The 25,511-nt window shown below is 32.2% G+C and overlaps 1 protein-coding gene across 2 annotated transcripts in view; it reads right to left on the bottom strand.

Moving 5' to 3' along the window:
• Nucleotides 1–25,511, bottom strand: part of LOC125051746 (protein trachealess) — a 98,614-nt gene that overhangs the window by 5,323 nt on the left and 67,780 nt on the right. For both annotated transcript variants that reach the window (XM_047652285.1, XM_047652283.1), the window contains 6 exons: nucleotides 25,160–25,398; nucleotides 13,509–13,585; nucleotides 10,130–10,219; nucleotides 7,187–7,352; nucleotides 3,759–3,883; nucleotides 148–341 (listed from right to left, as the gene is read on the bottom strand). In XM_047652285.1, coding sequence (XP_047508241.1) covers nucleotides 148–341; nucleotides 3,759–3,883; nucleotides 7,187–7,352; nucleotides 10,130–10,219; nucleotides 13,509–13,585; nucleotides 25,160–25,310 — 803 coding nt within the window. In that variant the 5' untranslated portion in view covers nucleotides 25,311–25,398. The remainder of the gene's footprint in view (nucleotides 1–147; nucleotides 342–3,758; nucleotides 3,884–7,186; nucleotides 7,353–10,129; nucleotides 10,220–13,508; nucleotides 13,586–25,159; nucleotides 25,399–25,511) is intronic.

The raw sequence follows: 25,511 nt of genomic DNA, 5'->3' as shown, positions 1-25,511 counted from the left end.
ATTTATTCAACGAAGAAACACCGAATAACGAAAATTACCGCTTTAAAACAATTTACGACAACGTAGTTGGAGATAGTTTTTTAAAAACCTTATTTAAGACACACTAATGCATAAATAAAAAAACCTCCGTCAATATTTCCGTAATACCTGGGTTCGCAATGCGCTATTCTGAAGTCGAAATTGATTCTTGTAACAAACATGTCGGACTCCAGTCGTATCTCATGAACGGAGGGTGGTGGCAGAGCGATAGCTAACGCCACCATTCCTAGAAGAGAGGGTGGTGTCTTCCGACTGTGGGAGAACGTATATTGCGGCCGTAGTCTACAGAGCATTAGCACCACCTGAAATAGACAATAATCTTTAATAATTTAATAAATTCAAAAATTTCTTAAATTAAAATAATAAAAAGTACTCCAAAGGCGCTTCGTTCGCGCTAATCGTAAACAGCCGCTTTATTGAACGATAACATTTATTTTCTAATTAATAAGCATATTAGATTGACTGAAAATCATAAATTGTTTAAGCTGGTTAAAATTATAACGTTTTATTCACGTTTAATTTTCCCTAAACTTATAAGAATGTTAACTAGGCAACATTGGCCCATATGTTTCATCATAATCACAATTTTGAAAGATTTTTCGGAATCTATATGCTTTATGTTTGAATAAAATAAGCCTATTTTTTATTATAATGAATATCTTAATTACTACTACAGCTAAATTAAGAAGAGTGAAGCACTGTGATTGCAAATTAACTGTGAACGATATTGATAATTTAACCATTGATGTACTTTAAAAGTCAAGAGGCCTAACCTCTTAACTTTTAAAGTATTGTTGAGAGTCAAGTTTAAAGGTTATAAAATATTTACAAAATAAAACTTTATACTTTAATTATTTCGGTTCGAAATTAAAATAAGTTTCGAAGGTAAGCGAAATCACAATTTTAAAACTAAAGCAAGATTTAATAATTAAAAATAATCGTCATTTGCTTATCGTATCTAAGGCGTATTCAAAGCACTGCAATTTTTTGGTGGGCCTTTTTGTTCCCATCGAGATTATATAACATTTTTTCCTTCAATTACATGATTGTAACCTTTATATATTGTTTATTAGTGAAGCGAAAACTGAAACCATTTCTCTCTTTTCTAGTTAAGACTACAAAGTACAAAGTTTCTTAACAACCTTAGCGTCATTGTATCAAAGAAAATTTATTCCTGACATTATTTTGTTCTAGTTGCGAAGCGAAATTCTATCAAGACTTGGCTTCGAAGTAATACGTTACGTGTCGAAAATGAGACATAAAGTCGCTAAGTCACAAGTAACTATGTTGCTCGCGAATTTACCTATATACTGGTGTTATGTTAGATATTTATTGAAAATAAAATTGACCAGAGACAAGGGAGATCATGATGATTCTTTCTTGTCTCTGGTCAATTATCTTGTGTCAGTTTCACAGTTTTTAATTAACAGACAGGGTGGTGATAAACCTAAACTTCTATGTGCTTGTGTACACGAATTCTAATTGTAATAAAATAAAAAGTTATTTTATATGTGTCATACTCCCTATACCGCTAAACACAATTCGAGAAATTCTAGTATAGAGTAGACCTTTAAAGGAAAAAAGTTACCTTTAATATTACGCGTACGAGAAACAAATGTAACAATTAATTTACAAAATTTGAACACAATTTTACCTCACAAAGTTAAGTACATTAAATTGCTTCCGGGTTTAACCAGTTACAAATAGCAATAAAGGATGAACTAAACCAAATTTCACCCATAAATGTATAGCCGTTGGCAATAATAAACGGTTTTCTCTAATCGCTTTGTCGATATTTGCGAAGTATGTGAGCAATTTAGATGTAGATCATTAAAATTATGGGTTTAATTTCTAATTTGTAAGATTTGTTAATGCTTCGTGACTTGTGAGAATTGAGCTAAAATTTAAATTAAACGAATATTTGAATTACGTTTTCATCTTAAAATTCACTAAAATTTGTTAACTAGATAGGAAATAAATATAAATATAGTGGGAAATAACCGTAGCGTTTTCTGTTGTTCTCTTTATCATTGCATTTAATAATAATAACTTTAGTTATAGTAGGTACATGTAGTAATTATATCCGACTTATTAATGTGACATTTACTTATGCTTTTAGATTCATCAGAATAACATTAAGTAAACTCTCAGAAACAGTATTATGATACAAAAATAATATCAAATAACAACGTCATATTCCCAACGAACTTTATTCTCACTTAAGGAACTTAATAAATAAAAAGTGTCCTTCCTTACGGAACAATCTATTAAGAACAATTTTACACACCTACTATATAATACTCCAAGTGAGATATAATCACATTTTATTTCCTAACACCGAGTTAAGGCAAAAATTATGGGCCATAGCTGGTGCCTTGAGGCACCCCACGCGGCGCAATAACTCCAGCAATAATATTTGTGATCTAAGACGGATAAAGAGACTGCTAAATTGTTCAGAGGTTAACCGTATCTTGCTGAGAATTATTATATAATTATCAAGGTACAATAGAAATGTATCTGTATAAATTTTTTTGCTATATAGTTTATCATTTTAAGGGTCTGTTTCACAATGCACGGATAAGTTCTACATAAGTTGCAAATTAGCTATTTATTACTTATTGGTAGGATAAACACTATTGTTGCGTTTCACGACTGTCAGATAGCGCTATTCGTCACATAAAGTGCATTATTAGTTATGAGTCCGATGAAGTGTCAAATAGCACAATTTATCTTCCAAATAATTTATGTGTTGCATAGCTATTTGATACTTTATCCATACATTGTGAAACAGACCCTAAACATAGTAAGATATACATAGTAGACACAAAAAAGACAGGTTCTTTTTTGTTTCGAATATAGGATTGTAAAATTGTCTTTACACTTGACAGCAAGGTTTGGCTAATGTCTTCCAATTCTTGCAATCGCATTAATTCTTTAAGACACATAAAAGATAATATTTTGAATCATTCGATTAATTTGTGACCTACAGCTACTTTTAGCTTTAATCCTACAACTCACAACAGTATTATTGTGTAACTAAATTGTATTTTGCGATGTCACTAATTTAGAATAAGAAACAGATATTCCTCGACTGTGTTTAAGCAGCGAAAATGTCTAAAATCTGGTTAAAATCGAGTATTGTCTCGAATCTTGTCCAAGTGTCGCAATAATTAAAAAAAGAAATTAAGTAATAAATTTCGATTTATAATATTTTAACACCACTGATATTAGCATAATGCTTTTTTAATTTCTTGATACCCACCCGCCAGTTACCACCCTCTCCATATCTTGCAGAGTCACCCTCCTTGCCTCTCCCAACCTAGATTGAAAATGAAAACGGCGTACATTTTTATCTCTAAGTACTAGATAAGAAAATGTCCACAAATTTTCAGTCCCATCTACTAACAACTTAATCAGCAGTACGGTTATTTTTATCGCTTTTACTACATTTAGATTATAAACTATACTCAGTCTTTTTAAATTTTTACTTGTATTTTGAATTTATTTCGCAAATCTACCTACGTATTTTATCTTTAAGTACTCATTTCAGTACAAGTAATTATTTTTCGACTGCTTTCAGGCTAAATTATTATTGGTTCCAATAGTAGGTATGTCTTTATGATTTACGACTCCTAAATGTTCAGCTGTATTTTTAAAACAAAGTTCATTAATAATGCAATTGTAATTATACGTTTGATGTAGTTATTGTTCTCGCTTACCCTATATCCTGACGACTTGAAATGACAACCCCGTTTTGTGAGCGTACTCTTCATTCTGATGCAGAAAGCTCTATCCATTCCTCTGTATAATGATCCACTTGCTGCTAACGTCATTTGTGCTGACACTGCAATAAAAGTAAACATTGGTTAAAAATTATTTGGCGTCTATACTCCGAAATCGAGTCCAACAATGTTAAATTTCCATTAGGCGAAAAATCATGATGAATAAAAATATTTAAAAAAGACAAGAACGCAATATTCTAAACATTTTGACTTGCAAACATACATAGTGATTGCAAGTTCGATAAATTTTACAGTTTACCATTAAACAGTTTCTTTGAAATCGAAGTTACGGAATTAAAATCCTATTTCAACATCCTCAAAGGTAAATTCATTTAAATAGAATTCTGATGGCTTGATTGATTAGTTGGCCGGCTATTTAATTATGTGAATAAATCTTTGGGACCGGTGAGAGGACACCACGCCTTAATTGATTTTATCAACGTAGTTGTGGATAGGAAATGAGGCAGTGATTCTCAAAGCTAAATTGGTTAAAAATATTTAATGTATTGCGAAACTATTGATATTTAAAGATAAAATATTCTGACGAAAAATTTAACATACATGAATAATCATATTATGAAAATATCCTGACATACCTCTGTCCCTTGTCAGCACCAAACTTCTATAATTTAATTAGCTATGCAGTTTGACTTGTAGTAGTACAAATTTATTTAATTAAATTATAATTAGATGTTATGTTAATATGAGTTTAGTTATCGATAAATAAAAAAAAACTTATCATTTATTTACGTTGAGCAAAACATGTACTTTGTCTGAGTCAGACATGCGTACGTAGTTGACTAAGTACGATAAAAACTGTCATGAGTTTTTCCCGTATATTGTGGTTTTACGAATTTTCAAAGACAGATGAATCAGACATGTAAATTTACGGATGATCGTGCTGTTTTCACTAAAATTGCGCTTTGACATGAATTTAATAGTTTTATTACTTGGAAATTGACAAATACGAATATGACGACACATCTATTTCCTATTATTATTATATCCTACTAACCCACAAATATGGACGGGGATAATAATATATTTTATATTATGTAACCCATTAATATAAAATAGAAATATATAGTAATATATAATATATTTGTATATATGGATATATATATATTTGGAAACTTCTTAATGTATATAAATATATACAAATGTACAAAATATAAATAAGGTCCCCCACAAGGGTCGGGAATATTGGGAAATTTATTCATAAAAGAACCACAGATAAATATTAATTTAATACATTTTAAAATGCAAAAATAAATGTCTGAAAATAGCAAAGAACATTAAACATCCAATTTATATGCATTGATGAAGCGTTGTTGTTGTGTTTTTCTCAGCAACCGATTTACAAACAAAAACAATATTATCAAATGCAAAACGCGCGAAGCACTCGGGCGTCAAATTCATTTATTATATTGTATGTATGTACCGTTAATTATAATTGTACCTATAACATAATATTTTAAGGTTCATATTAGTAGCACTTGTAACAGTTTAAGAATCGCTATCGTTATCATCATCATTTCAACGGCTATCAAAAGACAATCCACTATTTAACACGCTTTTCACTGTTCAATACGATTTTACTACGCCATTCCACATACAATGATCTGCTGTCACACTGGATCCTGATAGATTTTTTCTACCTACCCTCATTTTTTAAACGAGTAAGTAAATTGAAATCGATTGTGTACATAACAATGTAAGGCCGTTAGCTTCGGAATCAATTTGTGTAAATTGCCCTTGATCGAGTTAAAATGTGAAGGAAGGATTACCTATTCTGATAACTGCTGATTATGGACAAATAAGGTTTAGTCAACGCCGTTTACGTTAATGTAAATGTGAATTTGAGTTTTGAAGAACGTACGGAGATACCTCTTCTATTATCAGTAATAGATAAGGATATATGAGTACATGAGGAGAATGTAACAGGAGTCAAAACCCAACAAATAAAAATGATCCGTTTATTTATTGTCTTGACTTATTCTGGATGTTTGTAACAAGTGACATAGAGGGACAGGACTCATTCAATAAATTTAGATGGTATGTAATGTCATAGAGACAAAAGTTTAACGGCATAGATTACAAAGCCCATATAATAGTAGTTGGCTGAAATTTCTTGGCAGTAAAAAATATAGTTTGTCAAGTTCATGTTCAAAATCGATAACGTCAAACACTAGCAAAACCTGAGCTGTTTTTAACACAAGTTTAATTTTAACATTATAAAAAGCGAGTGCGCTGGACCGAAAACGGCTATTTGTCAGAGAAATTATACACTACTTTTTGCTCATTACAAATTTTAATTGAAGTTAGCACCTATTGAGCGTTCAAAAGCGATTCCTAGAGGAGACACAGTGTTAACTGTGGCGCCCAAAACTCAATTCCCATAAAATAAAATATTAATCTAAAATTATAAGACTCCCCATTGACCGTTTCATAAGGAACGCAGCGTGGAGAATCCATAATCTAATTTCGATTTCAGACGACTTATTAAGTGGACCATTCAACGATTCGACTGAGATATTGACGCGGGCTAAGACGGTTTATCATATGGTCAGCATGTCCCCGTTTGGGAATTACTATATACATATAAAGAAATATAACACAGTTAAAGTAGCTTTTAAGTTTTAAATAATTTAAAAGAAGAATAAAATTAAAGAGTCCAGAAATAAAGTCTTTTTTTTAGTTTTCTGTTTAATAAAGCGAAGTACGAAGTATAAAGCAGTTGATAATCAACTATGTATGTATATATTTTGGTTTTTTTGGAATCGATGTTACCTTTATTATAGTCATTGTACGCTGACAATACCACGGGTCGTTGAAGCTAGTTTTTTACTATATGCTAAGTGGAAAACTCAACTGAATAGACTAACGGTCTGTATAATAAATTGCGACTTTCTTGTCTTTTTATAATTTCTCGTTTATTCTGAACAATAAATCTAGGTCTTCATTTAAAAAATGTAAACGACCATAATGATTTAGTTAAATTAGTTCGGTCGGTAAAAAAATCCATCTCATACAGTTAACAATAGGCATATCAATTAAGTTCAACTAAAGAACTCGGTATTTGAAATATTGTGCTATAAGTGACAATCCCGTAAATACGTCAGTTTAATAAATTACTTTATTACATACAGTGGTTTTAAACTTTAAAAAAACATTCATATTTTCATCAAAGCTATTATAATACCAATAGGTTACAATGAATTCGAGAAGCATGAACGCCTTGTCGAGAACAATGTTACATTTACGTTGGTGTCACGATGTTCAAATCACGAGGAAAAAAAAACTGTTTGGAAATCGATATTCTTTTAAAGTTGACTCCTTCTATTCGGAGATATTATCAATCTTACCGTCAGGGTTATTAGTTCCATGTTGACTGCCCTCTTCACTGCCTGATGCTGGGCTGTTTAGCCCTGCACCGCCTCGGCCTGCGAGTGACAGCCCTAGTTGTTCAGCCATTTCTGCATGGTCAGCTTGATGAATGTAATCGAATATGCTACTGCCCGTCATCTCTACCTGGAGAGAAAAATTTACGTAATACAATATTCTCCTTCTACTCAGTGATTTAGATAAGAGTTTAGGTATTACTACTAAATATATTTAGTCAGCTGTATAATTAACTGAATTAACTACCATTTTTGGTGAATTAAAGTTAAAATAAAGATCATTAAAGTTTTGCGTTTCCTATAATTAATTGCTTACGCTAGGTTAAAAATAAATCAGTGGTAAAATAAATCTTTTTAGTTCTGGGTCACGATTTCTGTATCATAATCATTTGTCAATCTAATAAGCAAGTAGGCGATCAGCCTCCTATGTCTGATGTCCGTCGACTTTTTGAATCCTCACGATGTTGTCCTTCACCGTTCGAGCGAATTTTAAATGAGCACATAGAAAGAACGGCCATTAGTCCACATCCGTAGATCGAACCTACGACCTCAGGGATGAGATCGCACGCTCAAGCCACTAGGCCTGCTCTTACGCTAGATTAACACCATTATTTATTACAGATGATATCATAAAACATTTAATTTTTCCAAAGAACATTAATATTAAAAATCAGTTGCCACCCGACTTTCCCGCTGACCCTTTCACGGCATATGCAAATGTACTATAAATAAATTTATCAAATATAATTGTGGGACCTTATTAGGCATTCAAGAGACGCGTATCCGCAGTGACGGCTCGCATGTGAATGCCAAAGACAATGTGTGTTACGGTGGTCGTTTCTTAGAAAGATGTTTATGGTCTTTAGGAATGATCAACAGATTCGTTGACATGTACCGGATTGATGATCAGTCTCACTGAATACTGAAAGAGCAAGGGCGACTAGGACAAGATGTTATAGAGTACAAGTACGAGATGATGTTTTAGTTGAGCAAGAGCACGAAGAAGACTTGAAAAGGTAACTTAGACTGTACGATTAACTTCTGTAATTGAAGAATATCATTATAATCAAAGTAATAGGTACGACGTGTTGTTGTTTATCTGTGCTTCTACTACGTAGTAAAGTGTCACTTTTGAATAGGTTTTTTATTTCATTTTTTTGGTTTTTTTTTCTCTTTCTTTCCTATAAATTTAATAATCCACTTTCAAATGAAAGCATATCGAATAGTGAAATAATAGATTTTAACATAAAATAGTGTTTTAAGGCATTGCTAGAGTGACTTATTATAGTATAATTATTATTTAATTAATGATTAATTTTAAAAAGGAGCAAAACTCAGCCTCCCTTCGTTCTTTATCAAAATTACTGCCACCGAAACTAAGGAGTTTATAAGCGAACTATAGGAGACCGGAAGGTTTATTTAATCTTTGAGTTCGATACTCCAGGGTTCTTCCTGGGTTCGATTCCAGACCAAAACTGGTTTGGTTCATTGTCAAGCAATGTTCAATTGTTTTTTTTTTCTTCTTGCATAATAAACAAGTTAGGAATGGTGTCTGCATTTTCCACTTTTTCACTGCTTCACGTGACTATAACTTCCCTCAAAAGTTTCCAAGAATAAACAAAACGTTAAGGTTCCTAGAAACAAATATGTCATAAACGTAAATAATTTTCGTGGGTCAAGCCCGTCAAAACAAAAGCTATGGTAGTGTCGTTATTATCCCGAAAAAATTGTAACAGAATTTAATATAGCTATATGGAAGTATATACGCTAAGATGCTTGTGTGCGTGAATTAGGATGAGGAGCACGCTCGCGCCTTGCCCGAGACGTGACCGGCATCTCTCATTCCTTTCCCCCATTCGCCGTCTCCCTCGCACCACCCTTCAGCCATTTTGGATCAACTGTTTCTCAGTTTTCGGATCTTTTCCGTTTTCCTTTAATGTTGCTTAATTTCATTTTACTTCATTTATATATTCAATATATATCTATTCAATTTTTTTATATTTGCCATAATCTAACTTAAAATACGTATCGCACAGTTTGTTAACTGACAGTCTTGCAATGTTGGTGCGCATCCGCTAGAGGCGCTGTCATATTTTGAATTCGAATGTTTACCTTATGTAGAAAAAGTCATAGAAAATTTATTTATTTAGTTATAACTATACAACTATCGTTTAGCTTTAGCAAGCTCTAACAGCTTATAGCCAAAACAATAGTTGTGTAACTTAATTCCCGTAACATAGGATATTTAAAGTCGTTTTTTGCGAACTCGCTCTCTTAAAACAATGACCAAACTAAATATAGATTAAGTCTTCAAGACTGGTATTTTCATCATAAAAAGCATTTATTAATTGTAATATAACTCAGTTTTAAATTTGGAATTCTAACTTCTGTCAGTATCTTATACGAAAATTCCCTAAAATATAAACCACATAAGGTTAAATTATTAAAACAAAAGGGCCAACAAAGGCCCACGTAAGAGATATAACACGTGTCTAGATGATATCGGTCCGGATGTCTTTGCCGACATTCAGCCGATTACATCTTCGTCTCGTGTGAAGAAATGAATGAACTGAAATGTTCTTAAGAAATACACCTGCATACGTGCCCTATTACACTCTCCTTTTTAGTGACCTCCATGGGTTCAATTGTTTGAAGAACTTTCAATGATTTAGCCACAGAAGACCTACAGAAGAAGTTGACGCATAAGTGTTTGCTCTATACTCGACTCATTCTCTTTCTGTATTATACAAGAGTGGACTAAGCACTCCATATAGTTGGTTAGGTTAATGCGTTCATTGCATTGCAGCATTCTTGGGAAACAAAAATGTTGAAATTTTTCGGTTATAAGCTAAGATGAATGAAAAATACAGACGTGTTATGACTAGGGGTTAATTAATAGTGACTTACCTGTGATAATCCTAAATATATTGAAACAGTTTCAGATATGTACAGGAACCTCCCATCAGCTGCTACAGATAATGCAAAGCCGTCAAGGGACTGAAAAGAAAAAAGAGAAATAGTTATATAGAAAAAAACAGACTTTTTATTATGCTATTAGGTACTCTAAAGATTGTATGGCCAGGTATTTATGCTATTAATATTTTAGATAAACGAGTATAGAACTGTTAAATTAAATTGTGTATAGTCTGAGTATAGTCTGTGAAAACTACTATGAAAAATTATATTAGTGGAAAGTAATGCTTTTTTTCTCGATCTACTCCCCTGTTATTGTTTCCAAGGAAATTTATTCCTACATTAAAATCATACTCATACCATACTTTGTCTTATTAATAAAATAATTCTAATTTGTAATTTTTAGTAGTAGTAGAATGTGCAGCCATTTAATAATTTTAATTAAAAGATAAGCTTAAGTAATAAAATGAATTATGTAATATCTCATTGCTAAGAAATGATTAAGTAACGAAAAAAATAAATTAAGATTTGACCTACTGCTTTACGCGTCGATTCTAGCGCCACAAAGCCGTTATTGTTATAGGTAAGGTCAGAAAAAATTGTATTTTTATCTGCATTATTGTTCTTTTTAAAGGTTATAATATCGATTAAATCGACGTATCAGCTAAAAATTAGGAGAATTATATTAAGAACTTGTAATGTATAAAAAGTCTCGTGTGTAAAATTATCATCATAAGAAATACAGTATTATTCAATGCTAAAGTATTGTTTATCATAAAGCTTTTAATCACAATGTAGCATAACAACATTTAAACAGAGGCGATAATATTTCATTCGTATATCATATGATAATTAAGTCACTCATTAAGATACGGTTTTGTACGCGATGTCTAAATTTAAAATTTCAATCTATTAAAACCTATTTTGTTTTAAAAATACCTATATATATTCTCAAGTGAGCAAGGCTGTACTAATTACCAAGACGATGTAATATTAAATCTCGCTTAAATTATTCTAAAATTATTGACATAATTTCTGCACTAATCATATTTGCAGCCAGTACAAACAAAAAAGTTAATAGCTTAATATCCATCATCGATATAGAAGGCAAAAAAGCTAAACAAATAATACAGAGCTGACGAAAAACTATTACGACAGTAGTAACTATTAAAATTTATAAGGCAACTATAAAAAATATATAATATACATATATTTAAACTTGGTATATCCCTTAATTTATCTCTGAATGTTGCTATTTCAAAATTATTATTTATTATATTTTTAGGGAGTGAAGTAATGTTAAAACGTTATTTAAGAAAAGCAATTAGTACTGTTATACTGTTTTGCTTGAAACAATAACCTCTCTTTTCATTACATAGTGACGGAAAGAGTACAATATATATTTTAGCCCGATTTTCTTGCGTTGTTGCTACTGCTTTTATAAATATGAGAATGAGTCTGCGGTTTTTAATTTTCGTCAGTCTGACTCGAACCATTGTTTACTACATTTTGATATTCCCTATTCTTTCGGACAATATACATTCGTTTTTTAAAATGTAATAAAGATATGATTAATCTACTGCGTTGATTATTATACAAAAAATATTGAATATTAAATAAAAATACGTTTTCATTATTATGCTACGGCTTCTGTCATTAAAATTAAACAAAGATTTTTATTCATTTAATTAATTAAAATACAGACTTTTGTGACGATACATAAATTGGTTACGATTTTTCTGTCGAAGCGACTTAAATTATTTAAAATAAAAAAATGAAACAAGGCATAGAAATTACTGGATGTGTGGGTACCCACATGTTTACAATCTTAAACTCCTCATTCGTTAGGGACAAAGTGGTATTGTTTAACAACGTTCCATCATAAAATTAACCTAAATCTTTTGCTTGACGGAACAAGGAAATCACTTTCTCTTGTAAGAGTTAGTATTGACATATTAAAAAACAAAAACCTCAAATATAACCCATTTTACAGATTTCACTTATAATGTTCTCGGTCACGACTCGAACAATTTTTTATAATTGACCAACTTAACCGACCTTGCTACTCATACGTGTCTATTTTCTACAAATAATACCGCTAGTTGAAAAAAACCATTTTCTAAGGAATCACGTACTTGCATTTTCAATCTAAATAAACCGCAACACCCAATATTATTGAAAATCGATTGCAAAATGATGGACGTGATCGAATGACGGTATAATCGATTTTTTTACCATGTCAATTGTGATGCAATCTAGTTGTGAATAACAGAATTTGACGGAAAGATTTAATGTTTGGTTACCTATGCATTACCTGTTCCTTTTTTGAATTACATTGGCAATTGACAATAAATGTAGATAGAATCCTTTCTCGACTTTTTAAATTTGGAACTCTGCTTTTATACAGAGTACAAGGAAATATGGAACAGGTACCATGTAGTATACTAGTTTATACTTGGTATTTATACCGAGACCAACGTCCGGACTACGTATTAACTATAGTAAGAATAGAATAATAATTTCTACGGAACCAAAGAACTAACTCGAACTTAGCCATATTTTTCTCGTCAACTCTTTAACTTGGCCCAGAATATATTCGATTAATTTTGTTATGAAACTTGGGAAATCGAGTAAATATTAAGTGGATATTTAGTAATAATAAATTAAAGTTGTATTGTGTTCTGTCTTTTGTAATTTCAAAGCATGAAGTAGTTTTGCAAGTCAAGTTCAATTTTAAATGGTTTGTATGAAATTTAGTAATGGCAATACTTTATAAATACTTATATAGTTTTGTTAGGTACTTTGAAATTCCGAAATACGCAGAGCATGGAGGAGACACAATGTTGCGTCTGTTTCATGCATAAGGCGATTAGCTTTCCGTCAACCAACAATATTTTTTTACCGGAATTAAACCTAAGATCTCTAAGTTGTCTTAACCGTTTTCCATGTGCACTAACCGCTAAACCACGGTGGATGTCATTGAGCAGTGTTTGGCGGTTAAGTACGCCCTTATTTGACCTCGGTCCGGGATTCAATTCGTTGTTAAAAAACACTATCGCACACTTCTGCTATAAAATCTGTACGAAATATGTGAATACTGAGCCCTAGGTATCATAAATATATAATTAATTGATACTAGGCAATAAGCCGTTTTTTAATATCTTTAATATTAAGAACATAGATTTGTCTAGACTGAAATTATTCGTGGTAAGGGGCTGACAACTATTCTTACTTGTAATGTTTCAAAAGGCTACCCATAAATAAGGTATTTTAGCAAAATCTCGGGAATTGTGATTTCGACTTTATTTCTAAGTGATACGGTCTGTTTTTCAATGCAAAAACATTTTGCTTACATCATAAATATAAACAATACCTGGAGTATGTGTGTGCCCTGATGCTGCTCAAAGAGGTCCATCGCCAGGCCGAGGCCTGTCCGTCTGTTTTGAGCACCTGTAGCAAGTAAAAATATATTTAGGTAATTCAAAACCAAACTAATCTTAGCATTATTTATTAACACCTTATTGCACAACAAAAAACGATTTACAAGATATAATATAAAGATAAAAAAATAACATTACATAGTAAGCACTATGTAATAAGTGTTCACTAACACTTGAGTAATTTTTCTTAATACGGAAATCATTTTATGTCCCACAACACATCTAGGTGTGACGTCATTGTCAACGTTATTAGATGACACATGTCAATTGCTGGTTGTCAGTTGTCATCAGCCGATAAAGTCAACCACGTTTTATACTATTAAACACATTAAATAATATTAATATAAGTTTGTAAGTAAAGGCTGAGTATTAAAGTAACCTGCGCTCAGGGTTAGATTCAGAAATGAAACTTTGCAATCTTGCCCTTAATTAAGTATGGTTATAGCAATAATAAGTAGGTACCTATAGTCATAAATGTAAATTAGCATGAGATTAGACACATTATTCAAAGAGTATATTCCTTCAGCCAATAATTTCGTAATATTCGTGATCTACAATCATATCGACATCACACTGACAATTGACGACAATGACAATCAATATTGACATCAAGAAGATTCTTGCCATTTGAAGAAATTAGTTCTTGTAGTTTCCTTCGCACATTATTATATTTGTTTAAATAAGGTGTTTTAATTTAAATATGTAAAAATGACATATTCATAAAACTCATAAAGAAATCTGTGTTTATTTTTAGAACAAAGGAAAACGGGTAACTTGATACCTGTTGATGCTATCAGAGGGATGACGGCGATATACAGACAGTAGCTGACAGGATTATGTTATTTATAATACGCTTGAATAACACTCAAATAAATAAATATACTAGAATACTAGGTATAGACCTAGTATGGTAATAGGTTGCGTACGTGGTAATGATTTAATATTACCGTATTGGTAATTATGTGATTCTAAACCAAGCTCGATTGCTCGAACTTCAGCAAACAAACTTAGTCCTGTGAAGAAAAAAATCGTGAAGTAACATGTCTTAAATATGCGTCGTGTTAGGCACCGAAGGCATGCCTAAAGTAGAACGAAACAGTTGCAGAAATTTTGACCCAAGTCCCATTGGGGTTTATGGGTCACAGTCGTAATATACAGGGTTGTATGGTCCGTACCCAGTCTTGAATGTAGGGTCCTCCCCCTTAACAGTAATCTTAGAGACGATAAAGGTCTTCAAAGGTAATTTTTTGCTTAATGTGGTCAATGAACAAAGTCGTGAGTGAATGTAACAAAAATTACGTAAAACGTGCGTATTGCTATCATATTGCGATGGTCGTGTATGTCTGTCCGTCGCCGACGTCACGACATACCGTCACGAGCGGACACGCGTGTCCTTGCTAGCTTTCAATGACATTAGATCATCATAAAACTTCCTTTACGAAATTACACTGATTATAATAACACTTTGTTCTTAGAAAAAAAATTGTGATTTTCAACAAGTTTACAAGTTTTAATCCGGTAGAAACAGGTTAAAAGTTGAATATTATTGTAGACAAGCCTAGAGCAAGTATGATTATTGAATCTAGCGGTCTTAAGCTCTCATGTCTCAGCGTGAGTTTGAATTACAGCTGTGCAACACTTGCACGTACTGTGAAGGCAAACATTTTGAGGAATCATGACAATATGTGTCAGTCACAAAAGACGTTTCACCTACTTGTCTATAGAAAAATAAGGCCAAGGACCATATAATATTTATAAAGTATGAAATGCTATCACAGTGGGGACACTGGTAGTACATAACTTGACCCGGGTAGATAAAAAAAAATGGGTATAATTTTTTTTTGTTGGATCACAAAATTAGGACAAACAAATTAACGTTCATACAAAAATATGAAAAGCGATGCCGTCACAAAACATGCTGACATGACCAGCAAAATCAAGTACAAAAATCCCAATCCGTTAATACTATTCGGGTAAAGTTAGTAAGAAGCTATATTTATCGAGTTCAAGTAAGGTTGCAGTTGAGTAACTTCTATAAACAACATTGTCATAAACGACAGTAACTTTATAACAAAACACAATATCCATTTCTGCTACGACTTTATCAAATGGTAGAGACTCCATGAGTCCATCTTTAATTAGGTTTTTTGAAATAATGGAATAGGTTTTTAACTTGTACATTTTTTTTAGTACTTCAAACAAATAAGGAAATACCGTATTCCTTACAATTTCCTTAACGTACATAGTATTAATTATTATTAAAAATTAATACATAGAAAATAGAAAATAAAACAAATTTAAAAAGTTTGGTCCCAAGTGTACCTTTAACGCTGTCAGCATTTCCTCGCTGTATTGCAATACTTAGGTATTCGTTGAGCGAGGAAAGCACCAGCTCTGTGGTTACCGGTATGTTTTAGAAATATTATAAAAATATTTTTACCCTTTTTTCATAGACAATGAACCATTAGAATGAAACATTTTACAAAGACTATTTAGACTAAGCATTTATTATTGTATTTTTGGGATTTTTTTAATTGATGTACAAAATGTCTATCGTTAATTACCGGATATTAAAATTATGCATGTCATAAACAAACATATTTGATACTACTTACAATAGTAGGAGTATAAAACGTTTATTTTTACATTGTTATAATTTTTTTTAAACAATTAAATTTTTAAATTTATTTTATTTATGCTCTCAAACATCACACATATTAAAATGAGGACATTCAAATACTTATGAAAATTTTTAATTGTCCTCATTTAAAATACAAGACGGCAGCGCTAAAAATCAGGTTTTTTTGTTCTAGTATTCCTATAAGCATGGTGACCCTACCAGTCGGCGATATCAAAGCGCTATTCTGTCTGTTTTGTTGAATTAAATCGTAATAAAGATCATGCTCATAGTATCTCGGATCGCTTGCCCTAAAGTCGGGCCATGTGAATTTTATTTTATCAGTGTAAAGTTGCGGATGCATGGCCATCTGATAATATTCTAGTTTTAGATATATTTTATTGTTTCCTGTGGGTTTTTCTCTTTAAGAGTTTATATAAGTGTTTAAAATCTTCTTGACAAGACATTTCGCCGCACATAAGAATGTGAGGGGTGACTCTTCGGATGTCCTGCGTCCGCGTCAGAACAATTTAAAATTAAATATATATCCAATATATAAAATCCTCGTGTCACAATGTTCGTTCCCATACTCCCCCAAAACGGTTCGACCGATTCTTATGAAATTTCTAATGCATATTCAGTAAGTCCGAGAATCGGCTACTATCATTAGAACCCCTAAGTGATAAGGTGCGTCCACCCCAAAAAAAATAATTTTGAATAAATTTTTTTATCATCAAAACTCGAAGAAGGCTGGACAAATTCGAGTATTTTTTTTATTCCTTGATCCATGACGAGGGTTTTTATCCAGAGGAAATTAAGTTTTGTTTAGTACTTACGTTTTAATGCGCAAAAGTGAACAGTCTCTATGGGATAGCAAAATGTTCCATGCGAAACAAAGTTCAGTTAAATTAAAATACATGTTTGAAACAAAGCACATTTATTTACCAAGTGATATCGAAAATATAATTATCCTTTTTATTTAATTAACCTACGCACTTTAAATGAAAGAAGTCCAAACTTAAAATTCCCTTAAAACAGTAATACCTAAATGTCAAAACAATACGAAGGCTTTGTAAATTTTTAAAACTCTATCCAAAATTCATCACGTATCATCAATTTGTTATTACATTTGATCGACCCCAGGAACAAATTTTTATTAAGGTCGCTAAGTCTTCGTATAATTTTCTCATTACGTACAGAGCTCCGCATTACCCGTAAGAAAGATCTAAATGGTATTATGAGTGCAATTTGTGAAAGCTCTAATGCCACCACATTAACGGAAAAGTTTTTAATAACATGCCATTATGCTGGGAAGGAATTAAGTTTAACTTTGTGATATATGTTCCGGTGTTTAAAGTTCATCAGATAAACTTAAATAAATATAATAACCTTTATAATAACCTTTATTTAACTACCTTTTACTATTTACCTACCCTTTATAATAACCTTTATTTATTCGTTACATTAAACATACATATAAAAAAAAAGGTTACATTAATTATTAGGCAAAAGATTTATCCAGGCAACCCTAGCTCTATTCATATAGATATAAAGAAATATCTTCTGAGGTAAGAACCAAGAAGTGCATAACAAAATAAGAAGAGCTAATCTTAGAGTTAATGAATCATAATTAATTTATAAAATAAAATAAATCAGTGGCGCTACAACCTTTTTAGGTCTGGGACTCAAATTTCTGTATCTGTTTCATGGTCATAAATTGTCAATATAATAGGCAAGTTCGTCGAATATTTGGGTCTAATACAAGCCGGTTTCCTCACAATGTTTTCCTTCACAGTTCGAGCGAATATATATGCGCACATAGAAAGTCCATTGGTGCACAGTCGGGGATCGACCCTACGACCTCAGGGATGAGAGTCTCACGCTGAAGCCACTAGGCCAACACTACTCAATGAATATGTAGCTTTTTTAATAGAAAAATAAACAGTGGCGCTACAACCTCCAGGTCTAAGGCAAGCCAGATTCTTCGCCGTTTTTAGCGGAGTTATAATAAGATCAAACAGATGAAGAAAAAGGTTCAGTTAATTAAGTTCTCAGATGGCGAGTGCGTTGCCGGCCTTTTGTCACAATTAAAGTCCCACTAGCTTATTATTACTTTAATGGTATCGTATATTAAAGATGTATCATAATTTATTTAGAAAAAATAGATTGTGTACCAAAATCAGTGATAACACTGCAATAATGCTAAATTCCCATTTATTGCAAAAAAGCAATAATTTATCTGTATTTGTCCATTTGGACATGTGCGGGCAGAGCTAACATTGACCGGGGGTGTTTTCTTGGGGCCAAATTAAATAAAACTCACGCCTAATAGAAGGGCTAGGGGCCGCTCATCGTTTTTTTGTACAATTTCCCTCGAAAACGTGAAAATTTCTTTAGTTTTTCACTCATAGGAATGAACTTTGTTACCAGGACAACAGCCTGTTTTAGAAATAAAACACAGAAAAAGTTATATTAGATTACTCGGAAATGAAAGTCGTGTATCTAACCTTCCAATAGGACTGAAATTGTTCTGCACTTGTTTTTTTTTAATAGATTAAAATGTATAGCCGTCGAAGGTATCACATATAAGCTGTATTATCCTCTAGGGAGGCGGAGACAGTAGATTCTCATGTGGTATAAAATTAAAGCGTTTATATTCTTAGATATATTGAAACTTTTTCATATATATCCTTGATTCATTGCTCATACAAACTTACCCCAAGAGCGGGCAGTGTTGATTGGCAACCCCTAGAGGCAGTACTTGACCGGAGTTGCCTCTAATGAAGAATTACCGCCCTTTGTCCACACTTAGCTGTATCGATTTATTGGCCGCTTTTAAGAACAATTTATCTTCCCTCTGCTGACTGTAGATTACAAAGAATAAAGAGCGAAAATATCGTGATTTTTATTTAGGTAAACTGTTTAATTTATTTATAAATAATATAACATTTAATATAACTTAAAATAGTAATGGTATGTTAACGACATTAATCATAACATAATGAGCCATGAAGCAATACGAAAATTGTCATCATAGAGACTCACAAGTTCTTCCAAAAACAGTGTGTAGAAAAAAGCGTCTACCTTGCATTATACAGAAAGAGATACATGTTGGGCGATAGTACGTCGATAGTTAAGTGAGAAATACCAAAAAATCACGATACCGGAACATAATGAATTGTAACTAGCCAATTACACGGCCGGATAACCCTTCAATCGGCAACGGGGGTCGAACCCGACGGCTGACGATCAATACTAAATAAAAATAGCTGCAAATCCCGGAAAAGGGCACATTATTCCGAACACGTACAGTCAATATAGAATGGTACATCGCGATGATTGTGATGCACCAGCGAGGGAAAAATGTTCCCAAAACTATACATTGAAAATAATGCGTAGGATTTTGAAGCGCTGATGTTGCGGTGGAATGTCGAATATTTTTAACCAAAACACGCGCGGGGTATAAATTTAATCTAATACCTAAATATTTGTTCGTTTACGAAGGCCCCTTAAAGCTATATTGGAATACATTTTTTTCTTATTGGAAAGTGGAATTTTGTGACATGATGAACAAGTGATATTTAATATTCTTCACAGATATGCGGACGTTAATAATTACATAGCGTCAAAGAGCTGTCATGAAGTATGTTAACTGAAGGGTGAATGGTAGTTCATTATGGGCGGATTAGCAGGTTAACTCGAGGAGAGATCAAGAAAAGCTTTAAGAAGGGGTTAAGTTATATATATATATATATATATATATATATAGTTATTAAGGGAATACATGTTTGCAATGAAAGAAGAAATTTGTACTGTAAATAGTTCTCGAAATAACAACAGTTTTTACTCTAATACGTCTTTGAAGATAAGCAAAGCTTGTCTAAATATAATAAAGATATTAAAAATAGTTCTAAACACGGCAAAACATATTCGGATTTTAAATGATTGTATAGAAAAAATATTCTAGTATGTGCTTACTTATATCATATTATAAGTGAAAATTAAATAACCATGAAAATATCATCCACAAAAGACATAAAAATTCAATGGGTCACATTGACCCGACATCTTGAGAATGGATGAAAAACAGAAGAGCATCGGACGGTTTGTTAAATTTTCCAATATTTCGTGCAGCGGGTGTCGTTTCCCTTTATTTATTGTTATTTTTCTATTTCGCTGGCAGATGTGCCACGTATGATTTACAGTCTTGTATTAAGGACGAGAATTACCTATAGGTATATTATTCCTATAAGAAATAACGCAGTGTTTATATCGAGTGTGGCCATATTAGAAATACTATTAAACTACACGATTCTTATGGGTAAATTAATTGAGAGCCATTTAAGTATTAACAAACTTTAAATACTCCGGTGACACACAACTGCGTCAGTATTTAAAGTAATTAGAGACAAGTATTATCTGTCTGTGGCAACCAAATCTTAACTGATTTTGTTTTTAAGGCTAGCAACACTTCTTTTTAATACAGAAAACAATAAAGGTTGTATATAGAGAATTAAAGTTTTGAAAAACCTTTAAATATAGAACAGATTTTTGTGAAAAAGGTCCGATATGTTACGAGTTTAGAAGCACCCTTAGCCATAAATCAGGAGTGCTGCCACCAAACGGCAATATGGGGAACAAAACATGTGTTTACCGCGAAGTTAATTTGTCGAATTTATCTCCGTGTCTCCTGTTATTGTATTGAGAAATATTGCCTTCGTTGACTTATTGCCCTTATGACGGTAACATGAGGTTATTTAAATTAAGTTGGAAAGTCTTGATATACCTAGACTAATTATGGAACGATAAAAAGCGTTCTGTAGCGTGATTGATTATTAAATAGCAGTTGTAGCGAAGTTATAAGAAGAACATTAGGTTAATTATCCTACATTTTAATATGTATTAATTGATCAACTTTGTAGCATGCTAATCAAATTTAGAAATACATATATATGTATATATATATAAAAGTTAGTCAGTCAGTCAGTGTGAACATATCAGTAGGTACTGCAACGACGTTGGTGCGTCATAAAATGAAAGAAATTACAATAAGAATAGCTTACATCGCAGAGATGATTTAAATTACAATAAATTGTAGAAAATAGCTTTACTGTATTAGATTAAACGCACAGTGAACACGTTCATAATTAGTTAACTAAATAACCTATTTCGCGCGTTCAATCACTTGTAATCTGAATAATTTGGTAATAGAGTTTAACCTGCCATTCAAAATAACTATTCCACTGAGGACCGTTCAGTTAATAGAAATTTAATTTAAATTATTTATGCCAATTTAGTTTATATTTTTTAAATGACTAGCGTAATTCTTCAAATATAGTTCAACAAACGTTTGTTTATTTGCTTTGTCTTTACGTGAAGCCTGTAGTCGAAAGACAGCTAACATTAAAATAAAGGCGTTACTTCAAACTCTCTCTTATTTGATTTCAGAATGTAAAACGGATGACGAGACAACAGCGCGTTTCGTTCGATTGTGATTGGTCAACGGCATGTCTAGCGCGTTGACAGTTGACACGCGTTGACACACGAGATACATCATGATATAACGTCCGTTTGTTCAATTCAAATTAATCAATCAAAATGAATTTATTCATATTTACCACTTATGGATGTCAATATAAGAAATTGGATTAATCTAAATTGAAATTTACTACAAGTTTTTTTTCATTCTCATCCGCATGAAAGTGGCATAATCTTTTATTTTTGTTTTTTAATACAAATATGTGCATGAAAAATGTCCACATACTTTAACTGCTGTACCGAACAAAACACGCCAGGCAGAATAGTTCTTTAATTACACAAGTTGGAACAAAATCGTCAAAGCGACCCCATTTAAATAACTCAAGTCACGTTCGCCAAATAAGCAGATCTAACAAGCAGTGTATCGCTTGCACTGATTGTTAATTGATTAGATTAAAAATTTTGGCCCAATTCCCCGCCCATTGTTACTGTGGGGTTGACAGAATAATTATTTTTACGCCGGTGTCTTTTACAATTTAGTTAAGTATGCAAATACCGTGGCGTTTACAGAGGAATATTTTAAACTTCTAAAATGAATTTAAGTTATAAATTCTATACAATGTGTTTATTTATTACGATCATAATTAAAATATTTTGTTATAAATGTTTTCGAAAATTGCCACAATTTTTAAGTTTTTGAAAGTAAAGTTTAAAAATTCAAATAAAAATTGTGAATCAAGAAAAGCTATACTGTGTATTGTTCGCTAGACTTCTAGTCTCATCAAGTATTTGTACGTCAACAGAATAGTAGTAGTTTGAAAAACTGGTTGATAAATTTTTTCATACTATTAATGGACTACATTTTCTCCGAACGACGCACGTTCGTGCTTCCGCTTAGGTCTAAATCCACTTAGTTTTCCATATAAAAATGTATAGTTAATATATTATTTTACGATTGTTATGATAAAGATACTCGTATTATCCTTAAATTAAAAAAAGCTATAAGTTTTACAATTAGAATTGAATGTACACACACTTAAAATTCTTTCTACCACCTTCATAACTTGAATTAATAAGTTGTAGTGCGTTGTCTAAATGATGTTATTTATTGTAATGTATTTGAGAATTTTCCTTCTAATAGAAATAATAGATTGTTATTTAAGTATATGAATCTGACATGAATACATGAGTCTGTTATTTACATACAACTTTGTAGTAAATACTGTTTCAATCTGTGAGTGACATCGAGAAACTTTTATACCTTTCCAATCCCTTTTATCATACAATTTTCAGTTTTAGACAAACATTTATTCATACATGTTTTACTTTACATGAGGATTTTACTTTAAATAAATTAAACAATTTTAAAGACAAAATGTACTATCACTGCAGTATCGAAAAACCATTTTAAAGTTATTGTTCATATAACAGAATGTGTTGATGAAATGTAACCAATGTACCTCAAAAAGTCATCAGAAAATGCAACACAAATCGAGATATCTTTCAAGTCGCTCCACATGACGTACGTGGGTATGTTCGAAATTCGAAATTTTACCCCAAAGTCGTTGAACAATTCTGTCGCCCTAAACGCACAGTGTTTTATTGTCGAATATTTTTATTTTAATACTGCTAGGTGGGTTTGAAAATTGAGTTAAAATGACAGTGGCGTACGTTGTGATTCGCTCCGTGGTCGCATTAAACGCATTAGGGGTTGAAATTGGATTTAGTTAGGGCGCACTGTTAGTACACTTGTTATGAATTTGCTATGTGTGTTAAAAAACTTATTTCGCTCTGTTTTATTTCTTTGTATTTGCAAATCTATTCCTATGTTTTCCTATATCCAAACTCCGAAGCAAATGCACAAGGAATTCTAAACCTGCTCCTTCAAGTCAGTGATCAATAAATGCTTCAATTCGAGTTAATTGACGAACGAATGAATTAATTAAATTTTAATCTTTTTCTTGAAAGTTTAAATTTTCTAATACTGTTACTCAAACACATACATTTGAATCAAGTAATCAATTAGGTATATTCTTTAATAAAGAACTTGAACAGTTTATTTCTAAGTAACACATGTGGCTTTTTACGAATGTTTACTTAAGCTTGGGTAACTTATTTGAGGTATTGCGGAGAATCAGTCCCTGAGGCGTCCTTATTTGCGTGCACGCTCCGGTTCACAATATTTGTGATTTACCCTCAGTTTTTTGGTCAGCTCTATGATTTATAGAAGAGTGAAATATCATTCTTTAAACACTAATAAAATTTCGATATACACAATTAATTCACTTGTTGTATGGTTTATTTTATTTAAATTAAACTTACTTGTAAAAACTAAATCAGTCTAATTGCAGTATTTGAACTAAATAACTAACTCTATCTGTCAAAGTTAGAGTACTTTACTAAAACAAGTGCAATAAAACTGTTTTATTTTTTTATGAATAAGAACTTTTAAATTATTTATTTATTTGTCTGTCAAAAAATACTTTCTACATAAATAGAGACATTGTTGGCTCTGTGAGACAAGTATGGGTTGGCTGCCCCCAATTTTTTTGAAAGTATTGGTTAAGATATTAAAGTTTAACCTGTTACTAACCAGAATGGATTCTTATAATCTAAAGTAAATGAATGATCATATTTTCTATATATTTGCAAATTTGATTCTGCTGACTGTACCGCTAACACGGTTAGCGTCGACAATGAGTTGACGAAGGCAAATCTGATTTGCGAACCCTCCTCAGTTATTTTAGAGGCACTCACTCGTTTTGCATAGCGCCTGGGGTGGGCCAACGGGCTATTTGTTCCCACAATATGCTACATTGTGTCTCGGTACATCGCTAGTCTTCGGTTATACTTGGTCTAGGTTTCACGTACTTATTTGATTGGCTGAGTATTATCTTAATCCTTTTAAGTAACGCATTGGTAGACGGGCGAATCGTACCGATGCTGACTGATAAACACGCTTCAGGGTAAATATTGTAAAAAAAAATATAATAATGACAAATACCTTAACTGTATCGTAGAATGGAGCACGAACGTATAAATCAAATTTGGGATGACAGCTTTCATACTACATACCTCCAATTTAAATACAAATGAACTTGGAGCTACATCTAATATAGATATAAAATTCTCGTGTCACAATGTTCGTTCCCATACTCCTCCGAAACGGCTCGACCGATTCTTATGAAATTTTTTATGTATATTCAGTAGGTCTGAGAATCAGCTACTATCTATCTTTCAAACCCTTAAGTGATAAGGGTGTCCACCCCAATTTTTTTTTTATTCTTTAGATTTTTTTGTGTTTTTTTTTATGATACAGCATACAAAAATAGATACAACCCCTAATTTTCACCCCTCTATGATTAACCCTTATTTTTTTACTATTGTAGATAGTTATTTTTATTGAAGTAAAATAATATTTCCTAGAAATAATAACAAAACAAATGTTTGCCGGGTCAGCTAGTATTTTCATAAATTTTTTTAACTCACCTTTTAGAGCTTTGCTGGTAGGCGGCGTATCCCGACTCCATGGAGGGTCACCGTGTCCTGAGAAGTCCCGAAGCTTAAGGTAGCTGATAGTAAGCCTAATGATGGAGGCTTTGTCCAGCTGGCTGGTAATAGCAGCCGGTAGAGGCAGCATCTTCGCTAATTCGTAGAATTCATAGTTCTCTTTACCACGGCGAGATCTTGCTGCATCTCTACTCTTCTCTTTTCGAAGCTCGAGAATGCTGTAAAAGAAAGAGTTAGTTAGCTATCCTGTAATGATATGTGTTAAGATGAGACGAGAATTAAGTTAGAAACTAACTAAAGTGTATGATTTTGAAAAATTTGAATTTCGAAC

The sequence above is a fragment of the Pieris napi genome, chromosome 8 (genome assembly GCF_905475465.1).
Source record: "Pieris napi chromosome 8, ilPieNapi1.2, whole genome shotgun sequence".
NCBI classification, from domain to species: domain Eukaryota; kingdom Metazoa; phylum Arthropoda; class Insecta; order Lepidoptera; family Pieridae; genus Pieris; species Pieris napi.
The sequence above is the reverse complement of the archived record's forward strand: the minus strand, read 5'-3'. Positions and strand labels throughout refer to the sequence as shown.